The sequence below is a fragment of the Pecten maximus genome, chromosome 13 (genome assembly GCF_902652985.1).
Source record: "Pecten maximus chromosome 13, xPecMax1.1, whole genome shotgun sequence".
Lineage (NCBI taxonomy): Eukaryota > Metazoa > Mollusca > Bivalvia > Pectinida > Pectinidae > Pecten > Pecten maximus.
In genome coordinates, this window is record NC_047027.1 from 33,488,950 (window position 1) to 33,502,507 (window position 13,558).

General features: G+C 36.8%; 1 protein-coding gene across 2 annotated transcripts; it reads right to left on the reverse strand.

Moving 5' to 3' along the window:
• Nucleotides 1-2,438: 2,438 nt before the first annotated feature.
• LOC117341209 (contactin-1-like) lies at nt 2,439-12,484 on the reverse strand. Of its 2 annotated transcripts, none has more exons than XM_033903071.1 (13): nt 12,384-12,484; nt 10,348-10,694; nt 9,245-9,560; nt 8,744-9,007; nt 8,036-8,323; nt 5,820-5,939; nt 5,436-5,457; nt 4,587-4,654; nt 3,902-3,929; nt 3,493-3,560; nt 3,254-3,281; nt 2,899-2,963; nt 2,439-2,654 (listed from the first exon to the last, which is right to left on the reverse strand). In XM_033903071.1, the coding sequence occupies exons 3-13, from the start codon at nt 9,327-9,329 to the stop codon at nt 2,629-2,631; spliced, it is 1,062 nt and encodes a 353-aa protein (XP_033758962.1). In that variant the 5' UTR covers nt 9,330-9,560; nt 10,348-10,694; nt 12,384-12,484; the 3' UTR covers nt 2,439-2,628. The 2 variants fall into 2 exon arrangements, with proteins under 2 accessions (XP_033758962.1, XP_033758961.1); XM_033903070.1 differs by having other exon boundaries at nt 10,344-10,694.
• Nucleotides 12,485-13,558: the final 1,074 nt, after the last annotated feature.

Consider the following 13,558-nt stretch of genomic DNA (forward strand, 5'->3'; position numbering starts at 1 on the left):
TGACTCCGTACCTTTTGAAGCAAATACAGTTTATGCGAAATAATAATTTAGAAATTTCAATTGAAATAGTTTCATAGTTACCACTTGTGTTACAGAAGACCAGTAAAGATAGAATCATAAGAATATCTTATTCTTAGAGAATCTCCGGTATATAAAGAAAGTTCTTTAGTCATGATCACTTACCAACTCTTTTTAAAGTAGATAATATGTACCAAGGATACCAATATATGTATACTCAATTTTGTCAACATATCCTCTAGTAAGTAAGGCCTATACAGCCTTGTACCATACACACCGGATGTTGTTTAGATTGACTTCCGGAGACGTATGATATGTATTGCCTCCTAAGTTTAACGACACTTCATCCACACCGAACACATTTTGTTTACATCTCCTGTTTTGTATATATATTTGTCTATATGTAAGTAAAATGATACGAATAAACCTTAATAGACATGACTTGTAGATACCGTAACAAGTCGTTGTCATGGCTGCGTCAGCTGCCCTGCAGGTAGGGCGTAAGAATTGTACCTGCTGCCCCCATTGCATGATCGTAAGAGGCGACTAAATTTGGGATCTTATCTTTTCTCTTTCAAAATAACTTTCTTCTTCCTAATGTCTCCCTTGACAATGCCTCACTTTTGGCCTTTCGTTGAGTGTTCGTCCTGGTGAGGAAGGCTTTGGGTTCTGTTCCCTGGCCGAGACATACCAAAGTCTTAAAAAATGGTAATTGCTACTCCTGCTTAGCGTTCAGCATATTAGGAGTGGGACGACTGGTTCGCCCGTTGTTATTATAATGTGACCGGGTGAGGTGTGCTGCTAGGTGTCTTCGGCAGTGTCTTTACGTAATAAAGTTTGTTTGTTTTTGTTGTGTTTTCCCTCCTACTTTGAATGATGATCAAACCCGAAATCACACTACGAGTTATAATAGATATGTTTATTGATTTAACATGTAATAGTTGTGATTTTGTTGACAAATTACACAAATGACGAATGCAAAAGTAAAATGCAAAAGGAGACGCAAGTAGAATATGTAGAAATTGTTTCAACCAACACTCGGGTTACTTAGGCCAGTCAGTAATATCATTGACATTTTGCATATAAAAACAGTACAGCAATTTACAATTCACGCACGCATACACACACGCACACAGATATAAATATATAATATAAACGTATATTGACATTAGGATATCGGACGACTCTTGCACAGATCAACACACGCCTGAGAACATGACTCTAATCTTAGAGAGACAGCTATACCTAACTGTATAATATAAAACCAACGGAATCACGGCCAAACTTACATTTTATAGAAGACGGGTTGTAAAAATTATTACCCTACATTCCTGTAAGTACAAGGCAAAGCTTTGGGTTCTGTCCCCTGGCCGAGACATACCAGAGTCTTTAAAAAATGGTAGTTACTGCTTCTGCTTAGCGCTCAGCATACAAGGAGTGAGACGACTGGTTCGCCCGTTGTCAGTATAATGTGACCGGGTGGGGTGTGCTGCTGGGTGTCTTCGGCAGTATGCTTCAGTGAGGTAGCACTTTAAATCGGCAAAAGTTCCGGCCTATCACAAGGAGACTTAACACGAACATACCGCAGCCTCCCAAAACACACATACGCACTCACCACACGCATGCATGTCGCACGCACGGGAGGCCGTCCTTAAATGACCTTAGATATTAATAGGACGTTAAACAAAATAAACCAAACCAAACCAAACAATGCATGATGGAGAGTACAATACATACACTAACATTGGATCATTATCAATGAAACTCTATACCGGACTACCTTCTCCAAAGATGGCTAGACGGGAGGATGATCAAAACCAGCACAATTTCAATTTCAAGTTCTTCATTTAGCTTTCTGTTTATTTTTATTCATACAATAGTGTATGACAAACGACATTTGATAACATCAACCGGCTAATATTATGTCAAACAGGTTTTAATATATGTAAAATCAAATATCATCAACTTAATCTGATATTCCTGTTGCTCAACACTGATTTTTCACCGACATGGACATTCATTCAACGTGCTGACTTAACAAGATTTGTAACGGACGGCAAAATGATAGACAAAGATTAATTACCTCTTTATGGTTCCGACCACATCGCAACAGGGGTGTGATGACAACGGCCTAAATATTCCTTATTAGGATATTAATAATTAATATGTTAGGTTACCGTGAAGTCGGGGATGTTAACCAGATTCTTAATAGGAATGTCATCGGTGATGAAAGAAATACATGCATATATGATAACACTACACACTAACTGGCAATTATTAATTATAGATATTTGTATCGCTAGTTCCCACACAATAATATATTGCAGACACGTGCATTTGATGAAACTCTCACTTGGGTCTTTATCGAAAATAAAATCCGTTCCGTACGTGTATCATATAATCCAATGCAGACACGTGCATTTGATAAAGCTCTCACATCGGCCTTTATTGAAAATGAACTCCGTTCCACAAATATGCGCAGTTCAGGAATAGTAACAATATATAGCACACTTCTGATACCACTAGACTTTTGGAAAAGAAAATTCAGCCGCCTCAGTGATTGGTTTGCTGTCTCTGTCCCTGTTCTAGTTAGTTCTTTAACGTTCTTCTTCAGGTATTTGCATATTGAGAGGAATCTGAATTGTAAACACAATAGTTTGAATATGTTGTCTATTTTTATCAGAATGAATAATTAATTGTTAAGAAATTCATCAAACGTGTATATAGTGGTCACTAAAAGATGAAGTTATGAAGCAAAAAAAAAATCTAACAATACGTTACAGAAACCGATCAGAAATACACAATATGTTCAAGTCTTTTATGGATGCTAAGCTTGATTTCTTTACAAAATATAAGCAATAATAGTTCTGATATGATTACCTTTATCGTGTACTAGTTTTAGGTAATCATGTGTTGTGTGTACCTTGACCGATTCGTAGTGATCTCTGAAGAACAAAGGAAATGATAAATACCATATATGATACGTTTTATGTCAATGTTTTGAATACGCAAATGGTCATGTCCCAATTGCCTTACTTCATGCCATTAGTTGAGAATTCCCTCCTGTGAGGAATGGAAAGCCCCCTTGCCAAGACAGTCTAGAAAACTGGTTACTTGTTAGGGCAAAAATCATCCTTCGCCTGGAAATAAGATTCCGTCTGCAATTTGATCCGTGAAATAAAAACTTCAGAAATAATTATTAAGCGAGACGTACAAAAAAAGTAAGTGAGCATACCTGATATTTTCAGTTCCCTCTCCTTTACCTGTAAACAAGTAGAAATTCAAAACAATTCATACATATAGACAGTATAAAGTATGCGACGGTTTTTTTGTTTTTTTTTGTAGCTTGACATAAATCATTTAACTGGACATAACTTTGTGTATGGACATTAATTTATCAATCAATATATTTTACATATTAATACATGTATATATATTTCATTGAAATATGAAGGTTACTCTAACTAAACGTACCTTCTGGAAGACATTCGTATGGAGATGGTCGGTTTATATCACTCGGATCTAGCTCCTGGTAGTCAGCCCTAAAATGATAAACTTTATATAACAAAAAAAATAGTATATCAATAGTACAAGTAATATGATATTTCAGCTATTAATACCACACAAAATGTGACCGGGTGGGGTGTCCTGCTTGGTGTGACCGGCAGTATGCTTCAGTGAGGTAGAACTATAAATCGGCAAAAGTTCCGGTCTATCACAAGGAGACATAACACAAACATACCGCAGCCTCCCAAAAACACACATATGCACACACCACACGCACGGGAGGCCGTCCTAAAAGGACCAGAGCTGTTGATAGGACGTTAAACAAATAAAACCAAACCAACCAATAAAGTTAAATGTAAGTAAACAGGATACTGACCTTTCATTCACACTTTCTTGTTGTGTATCTGGATGGTAGAATAAACGGAACAGAATTTACTTGATCAACAAATTGTATTTTCATTGAAGATTAATATAAATGAAAAAGCAATTTATTTTTGAATGGCGCCTTTGTATGATCTGCCTAACACAAAAACATAATATAATAAAATAATATTTTATGTATCAATTTAATTTTAACGATCTTTATGTGTGTTGTCAAAGAATCTGAAATTAACAATGTTTAAACATTTTATTGATTAGACAAAAAAGAACAAGGTCAACGTTTAATTAGCTTGCATGTTAAGTGTTACATGAGCAGTCGACGGTATCGGTACTAAGACGGTAAATACATGGACAAAAATGTATTAATTATGAAAAGCAGAGAATATCAATATCATAACGAAACCGTAACTCTTACTGAAATTTGATAAACCAGGTGATATGAAACGAACAAAAAATAAAGATTTGCATGAGACCCCAGAAAAAGTAAAAGGAGAATCAGACCCAGGTGTTCCGGAAGGATACGCATTTCCTGCTACATCGACGACACCTATCATACAAATCTATATCATTATGTTCCAGAAGGTGTTTTGACAGTTTTATCAGTTCAATCTAAAACACTGATTTCAATATCATGACGAACTTGAGTTTTATAGGAATTGTGAATTAGACAAGAGTCTTACCTTCCGTTGACTGCTGCACGTTGCTAAATGTGACGGGTTTTGGAGGATTTTCTTTTCTATTCTTCGATCTGAAATATGACGATATGCACAGAAATCATAGTGAGTTGCTAAATGATTGATATCGTTTCTTTTTCTTTCGTTCTACTTAATGCTATCATTATGTGCAATCTAATTAAAATGTAGCTGGTCATTCTCAATACGTTACATGAACTTCTAACAACATCCCATAAGGGGTCACGTCGGGTTGACCTTTGAGATGTGTGTATTTCACTTTCAGGGCGAATTGTCAATTTGACGATGGTATCGAAACAAACCATTTCGTCCAACATGTATATATAGCTATATGCTTTGTCGGACGAAATGACTTGAAAAAATTGACATCTTTTGCAAGTTATTCACTCTAGTGATGCTAATTCGGACATATCAAATTCACTTTCAAGATTCTGGAAGTAACCATTTGATTGGCTAATCCAAACGGTCATCAGAACGTGACCCCTTATGAGATGTTAGATGTTCGTGTAACGTAGTGAGAATGACCATCTAGATTTACGTTAGATTGTGTAACAGGAGAGGAGAAAATGTAGCGGCCAGACCGGGGTTCGAACCCGGGACCTCCGAACACTAGCCGGAGGCTCTACCAATTGAGCTACCTGGTCACCGATGATCGACCCAGTCCAGTCCCGCTACAATTGCATTATATTCTGTTTGAATTTGAAGATTTGTTTTAATGCCTCAGTACGGACATTAAACAACTCCAAACAAATGTTATTGTCAAATTTCCATTAAAATATGGAATGAGTAAAATAATAGTTATCTTACATTTATGGGATCAATAAATTATATACTTACCGAGAAAAAGAACTCGATTTTCCTAAAACAAGATGACGCCATAGAACAATGGATTTAAGAGATACATAATGAATGGTATAATTTATTAATGCAGATATAGACTGATTGATCTCTGATAAGTTGGTGGATTATATGCTTCAATTACAAAATTACCTTCAATGTAAAATGAAAATCTATTTCCCTAATGTGCCAGTGATTCTTTTGTTTTTTAAATGTGACACGACATTGCTCCTCATCCTTCGGAGGCAATTATCAGTATATATCATAGCTTAGTGTAATTGATGCTATTGGTGTACTTTTTCATTTTTTTTTTTATTTTCTGTTCAGTTAAGTCTTAACATGACTCATGATGACTTTACTTTTATAAAAATAAACAATACTTGCTGTAGACGAAGATTGAAATTCCCAAAACAGCCACTGATATGGTTATCAGAATCACACCAACTACTAACAAAGCAGTCGACGAGGGACTCGTCACTTCCAATGGGAAACGGCAAGTATCCGCTGTAATACAGTTGCTGACTCTTACAATTACAATGGAAATATTCAAATAAAGATAAAGTTAGAACACTTTTGGTAACTCTATAAATCATTTTTCAACACAAAAGGTTTGAGATTAATCATTTAAAACAAATAACATCATCTGCTGCATCCAAATTGAAGCAAGCATGAAATTGTATTGGTAAGATCAGATTTAGTCAGATTTAAAAGATTCTTCATGGAGCCGATCTGTTAAAATTTGGTAAAGAAAAATGCATTTCCCAGAAGTTTACCAATTTGTTAGTTTAATGGTGATATGAGATTAATGTTTGGTCCTGTTAACAGCTAAGGTCATTTAAGGACTACCTCCCGTGCGTGCGTGTGGTGAGTGTGTATGTGTGTTTTGGAGGCTGTGGTATGTTCGTGTTAAGTCTCCTTGTGATAGGCCGAAACTTTTGCCGATTTATAGTGCTACCTCACTGAAGCATACTTCCGAAGACACCCAGCAGCACACCCCACCCGGTCACATTATACTGACAACGGGCCAACCAGTCGTCCCACTCCTTGCATGCTGAGCAGGAGCAATAACTGCCATTTTTAAAGACTCAGGTATGTCTCGGCTAGGGGAGAGAACCCAAAGCCTTCCTCACAGGGGCGAACGCTCAACTAAAGGCCAAAAGTGAGGCAGTGTCAATGGAGACGTTAGGAAGAAGAAAGTTGTTAAGAAAGAAGAGAAGATAAAATATCCCAAATTAAATCCACGCTGTAAACCTTCGTTCGGACATCAGAAACATGCACAATTTCTATTGATGAAATATATGTCCGAACGGTGATTATATGAGTATCTGTGCCTACATTTAATGAAATTAACGCCGAAATGTACAAGTAAAAGGCGTATGGTTTCCAAATACCGTATGTCTTTGTGGTAATGAGTGATACTTCGGGTCGAATAAAGAATTTTCAGGACTTAATACTCAAAGAACTTTGGTTTATCTTGAGAGTAAAACTGCCGTATTAATGTAAAGATTATAACTTTTACTAAGTGGAAAAAATACATATATTTCTGTAAGTTTAATTTTAACAACCTAAACTTTATTCAAACGAAGGAATGGCCCTTTAACTAGATTAGAGTCTAATATAATATCAAAGTTGAATATATCTTTGTTCTGTTTTTCCCAAAAGTCTTTTAACGCCAGTCAATAACCACACCTGTATTTATGATGTTATCTTACTTAAGCACTTTTCTTACAGGAAGAATTGCGCTTAAATATGATTGCGCTAATCACACCTACTGTATGATAACTCTATAGAGACCAACCAATCAATTGTTTTCCCATAGACTTGAGTGTTAACGTTTTGGAGTATTTATTTCAAATTCTTGAATTCAATATGACAATTATGGTTTATAACAAAAGTTTAGGGTCTGATATAACACGTAATCAAAAAAAAAAAGTTGGGTCCTTTAGCTCAAATTTTCTCCAGGGTAGCCATTTTGAAAATAGGTGAATTTCGCAGTAAAAGTTCTCAAAAATCTTAAATGTTTACCTTTTTATTATTATTACGTGAACTTTTGGGAAAAAAATCAATCGGACTTACGAAATTTATATCAACATTTCTTATTGATAGTTACCTTTCAGGCTACATATCTATTTTCTCACTTCATAACATACTGGCCAATCAGTGGCTGCCAGACATTTTATCCTTGGCTCAACTTTCTATACACAGGGGCTGTATAATGTGACCGGATGGGGTGTGCTGCTGGGTGTCTTCGGCAGTATGCTCCAGTGAGATAGCACTTTAAATCGGCAAAAGTTCCGGCCTATCACAAGGAGACTTAACACGAACATACCACAGCCTCCCATAACACACATACGCACTCGACACACGCATACATACCGCACGCACGGGAGGCCGTCCTTAAATGACCTTAGATGTTAATAGGACGTTAAACAAAATAAACCAAACCAAACCAAATGTTTCAAAAATATGTTTTTTCAATTGGTTGGTTGTTCCCTATAATGGCCGTGTCAATTCTCCATTGCGCCAATCTGTTAATATTTGGTAATACACGAAAATGCATTGCCCTCAAATAAGCACGATTACGGAAGATGTTGATTTACCTGGTGTTGACACTATCAGTTCCAATGGACTGCTGGGACCCGCCATATTGATTGCTGTGATGTTGACGTAGTACTGTGATTGAGGGACCAAGTTAGTTAAGGTGGAGGAATATATGCCTTTTTCAGTCAGGTTAACGGAGCTTGACTCAATCATTGCGCAGCCTCTACACCCGTGTGTAATGTTGAAAACACTAGCCATATCTCCTTGAGCATTAGGCGTCCATTCCACCGTCAGTGTTGATGACGTCACTTCCGTAAATCCAACAATATTTGGAGATGTTGGTGACGCTGTAATTATATAATTACATATTCCTTATCACATAACTAGCCACTAGCCACAGTGTCAAAACATCCGTAAAGAAAATGTTATCTGAAGTTTATAACACCTTAGCCCAGATACGAGCTGTAGGTTCAGCTTTTTTCATCAGTCCTTAACTTATTCCATCATATCAAAATGGCAAAATAATAATAGGCAGAGGTCGAAAGATTGCCATATTCGACGCCATATTTCTTTCTTGCAAACGAATGACTGCTAAGAGTTATGTGATAAGCAGAACATGTAAGGAGTTTCAATTTCACGTCAAAGTTTCACGACGTAATTGATGATAATTAAATATTTGACTGTATAGAGAACCCTGTATTTTAAATGTATTTACTTATATGTTATTCGAACAAGAATGCATTACCACTATGAACACGAATACTCACTTAAAATGGTCAATGTTACAGATATTGTCGACGCAATACCAACTCCATTGAATGCAGAACAGGTATATACCCCAGCATGCTCCGCAGTAATTGCGGGAAATTTGAACACGCCGATATTTGCAACTGTTGTATCCGCTTTTTTCCAGCCTAGAGAAGTGACGAATGGATTCGCAGAGGTCACGACACATCTCAAGGTCACATTTGTCTGACCTTCAGTGACAACGTATGGGTCATCGGCAGGAAATATCGATATTTCAGGGCGATCTGAACAATACGAAAGATACATACAGTAGTTGCACAAAATTGAACATTTATGTTGTATCACGCTCATTGTACTGAAAAGATAGCTGAAAATGTCATTTCGGAAAAACATATCTAGGCCATTTTTAATAGGATAGTTATCATTAACGGTTTATTTCAAAACATTGTGTATTTATCCTTCAGAAAAACGTCAATATATCCCTAATGGATCGATTGATGACGATCCAGTTTGGTACCTACGCCGCACGTTGAGAACTGGTCGCTGTGTTGCTAGGATCTGTACGTCTGTGTTGGAGGCGTAACACGCTAGTATTTGTCTTGTCATATGTCTCTGAGGAATAAATGTCAGTGTGCTGTTGGTGGAATATAGGTCGCCAGGTACACTTTCGGACAGTGGACACACTGTATGATGTGTAGTTAACACCTCCAACTGACCAGAACACGCTGGCGAATGGTCTGCAATTACTGGTCACACACGTCAGGGTAGTCGTCAGATTTTCCGTCAGATCAAGGAAAGGTTGAGCAGATGGTTGTAATTCTATGCTGGCCACAGGCACTGTAAAATACACAGATAATACTGGTATTCATACAATACCGTAATTCTAACTCGATATTGATAAACAGCAGGTAAAACATAACAACATTTATATCGATTCACATGGAAATTGTTGATTAAAGATAATACAATACGTTTCGATAGGATAAGCGTCTTCCAATTCAATGACTACACCCATCATCTAAATCCTTATTTGATATAAGGGATGTTATTTATAATTCCACGTGTACTTAATTTACGGCCCATTTATCAAGACACGAATATATCACCAGATATCATACTACATGTACAGAACACAAAAGATTTATATGACCCTAATTTAGCTGCGAACAATAATATAATTTAAGTAATTATATACTTCGTAAAACTCACTATCAGAATAGTGATGTAGATCATACCGCAGCCTGTGACAAATCAATAGGGAGGGGCTTATTTCAGCAATATAAACAGCATCAGCAGCTATGCTCCTAAACATTTCTGATAAAATCGCACACTGACCAGCAGCTAGTGTATTGAAACTCCATGAGTTTAACAAATGGAATTACCGTATATCCTTAAATTTGTATGGACAATATAATGATATGGTATATAATGATATAGACTTGATTGATATAGACTATTATAATATAGACAATAATCATATAAACTATTATGATATAGACTACTATGATATTGACTATAATGATATAGACTATATTTACATAAACTATAGTGATATGAACTATATTAATATAGACTATATTTACCTACAACAACTACTATAATGATACAGACTATATTTACCTACAACAAACACTTGTGTTGACACTGGACCTATCAGCGTGTAGTTTGATAGATATACACTACAGTTGTATGTATCACCGTGTCCAGGGTCGCGGATTCCCAGCCTGACTTCATTCGATTCCAACTGGTTACAGTCTAAAATGTAGCTCTCGTGTGAAAATGTGGAACACGGAGTTGAGGCTGTAGGCGTGACACTGCCTGCAATTCCGCCATCTTGATATTTCCAGAGTAACTGCCCCAGTGTCCCTCCTTCAAGGTCAAACGTGCAGGTCAACCACAGCATAGACCCATTTGTCACCATGGCAACTGGGGATGGGGTAATGTTGACATTAAATTCCGCTGAAAGTTTCACTGAAAAAATATTTCCACATAAAAATTCAACGAAACAGAGGTAAAGTCTGGTCCAAGATGAAGACCCTGAGACAAGGCGGGTATCAAGGAGATAATACCGAGTACTAAGGAGTCACATGCGAGTACTAAAGGGACACCATATTTAGCAATACCAAACATACTTAATTAGACCTTACCTGCAGGTTGGACTTACGAATTGTACATACTATCCTCTTCGCATGACTCGTAAGAGGCGACAGAATTTGCGATATTTTTTTTTTCTTCCGTTTGATAACTTTCTTCTCGCTGATGTTTCCCTTGGCACTGCATCAGTTGTGGCTTGTGGTTGAGCATTAGCCCCGCTGATGAAGGATATGGGGTGTGTCCACAGGCCGAGACACACCAGACTCTAAAAATCGTATTAATAATCATTCCTGTTTAGCGATCGGCATTGTGTGAGTGGGATAATTGCTTCACCTGTTGTCAGTATAATATGACCTGGAGGGGGGTCCTTTTGGATGACTTCGACAGTATGCTTCAGAGAGGTGTCACTATAAAGTCGGAATCACTTGCACAGTATCAGAAGAAGACAAACACTGTTTGGTTTGGTTTGGTTTATTTTGTTTTAATGTCATTAACAGCCAGGGTCATTTAAAAATGTGCCAGGATTTGAAGGTGGAGGAAATCCGAAGTACCCGGAGAAAAACCACCGACCTAAGGTCAGTACATTGTCTAAATATGTTACCCTGGTTAAATAAAAAAAAATACAAGGCAACTGCCGAACCTGAGTTTCGAACTCACGACCCAGAGGTGGAGGGCTAGTGATAAAGTGTCGGGACACCTTAACAACTCGGCCACCGCGAACATACCGTAGCCTCTCAAAACATACTCACCTACCCACACCCATGCATCTCGCACAAGGGGAGGCCACTCTTAAATGACTAAAGTCGTTCATATGACGTTAAACAATATAAAATCAGACCTAACTAGACACCGTTTTAATTTTGTCACACACCTTTATAACACTTTCTACCACAATACCCTGTGTTATTCAACTTTCAGACCATCAGTTAATCATTACAGCTGTTGATTAACAATCTGTTTATACCACACGTGGTATAAACTCTGTACGCATTTTGATTGGCTAACACGGTGAACTTTGACCCAAGCTGCAATTGTTATTGACGTCATCAATAATCTAATGACGTCACATCACCGGGTCCCGGACGTCACCGGTACACTTTATTTGCATACGCGAAATTATACTTGGCCACGTTTCCCTTTGATTCAAGCCGATATTATTGTGGTAGAAACAGGTCACACGACTCGAAACTGTTGGATATGGAATTTATTTCACACTCGTAAGTTATTTTTTAAAAGTTGCAAAAAACACTCGCTAAAGCTCGTGTCTTTTGTAACTTTTAAAAAATAACTTACTCGTGTAAAATAAATTCCATATCCAACAACCACTCGTTGTGTAACCTCTATATAACACACGGTTATATAAACTAGTTATACTTCCGCATAGGCTGTCGATATTACGTCCAGTCCTTACAGGGCAGTAAAGTGTTAGGAAATACGTGTATGGTTGTGGTATCAATGTTGTAACTTCAAAAATGAAAGTATACAACAGATAGCTAGGCTAGTATGAACCATAAGGGCCGGTCACATGTGATAACGATATAGTAGAAACAAAACACGACAGCTTACCTGTCATTGTGGTTACTAGTAAGACGGCAACAAGCTCTGTATACGCCATAACTACCCTTTAAATGCCAGAGTTGTGTAAATATGTGTGCACATCTAGATAAAGGAACACATACATTTAAGGTTCCTGGTTTGTTCTATAAATAGAACACGACATACCGTCATCAAGTGATCTACATTATTTGTTTACATGTGTATATTTACATATTCATCACAATAGCACAATTTATAAAGTAATTGGAATGACGCGTGATATATATAAAGGGGCCTTACTGGGCCTAATATGACGTCATGCATTTAGTCCATAACAAACAGAATATACAATTTTCCCTTCCGTTAACAAGCCGAGAAGGGAAGTACAGGTTTTGTCCTTTTTTTTTGGACATTATCTTGATTTTGATAATATTTCTGTGATTTTGTTTTTCTTTAAAACCCAACGCAAGCTGAACTCATAATGGATTTGCGATCCTCACCAAACTGAGGTGTCAAGTGGCAGCATTTATGTCTTACAGATTTTCATACGTCTTGTAGTATGTTTTCAACCAGACATAAAGACAAATATTGCACCTTTATCCAAAGAAATTGAAATATTGAAACGAAACGATATATTGCAGTGCTGATTTAATTTTTGGTAGCGGTGCCGAGTAAAAACGAGTTTAATAAAATATCATACGAAATGAACAAGAATGATGCTTTTTATTACACAACTATGAAAGTTACTTTTTGACAGAATTAAAGTCAAAATGTGCTGGAGAAAATCAAACGGAGGCAGCTATTTTGTCAATATCAATATTTGACATGAAAATATCGACAAAATTATAGCATACAACTAAATTTAAATAGCCAATGAAAAACGTTCCAGGGTATATCGCACTAGTGATCTATGTAAAAATATTACTTTGGCGAATTCACTGGATAATTGTAACAGGACCGATTATGTGACCAATTTACGTTATAGCTTGGATTTGTACAATCAAAATTGAAATATTGTCTTATCTTTAATTATCTCGACATTTCTTAATGCTCAATTAATTAATTTAAAATTAAATTCGTTTGTTTCCGTTGAAGTTTCATAAACCAATACCATCCGGTAACATGGCTCTGTCACAATCTATGTGCATTTTCTAATGTTTTAAAGCTGTGCTACCTCATCGCAAAAATGTAGATTCTTTATGGTA

Coding starts and splice junctions, on each gene's coding strand:
- LOC117341209 (XM_033903071.1), bottom strand. CDS start 9,329: ATGACAAGACAAATACTAGCGTGTTACGCCTCCAACACAGACGTACAG. Junction 5,458..5,819: donor AATTTCAATCTTCGTCTACA/GCAAGTATTGTT, acceptor ATCTTGTTTTAG/GAAAATCGAGTTCTTTTTCT. Junction 3,930..4,586: donor CGTGCAGCAGTCAACGGAAG/GTAAGACTCTTG, acceptor TCTACCATCCAG/ATACACAACAAGAAAGTGTG.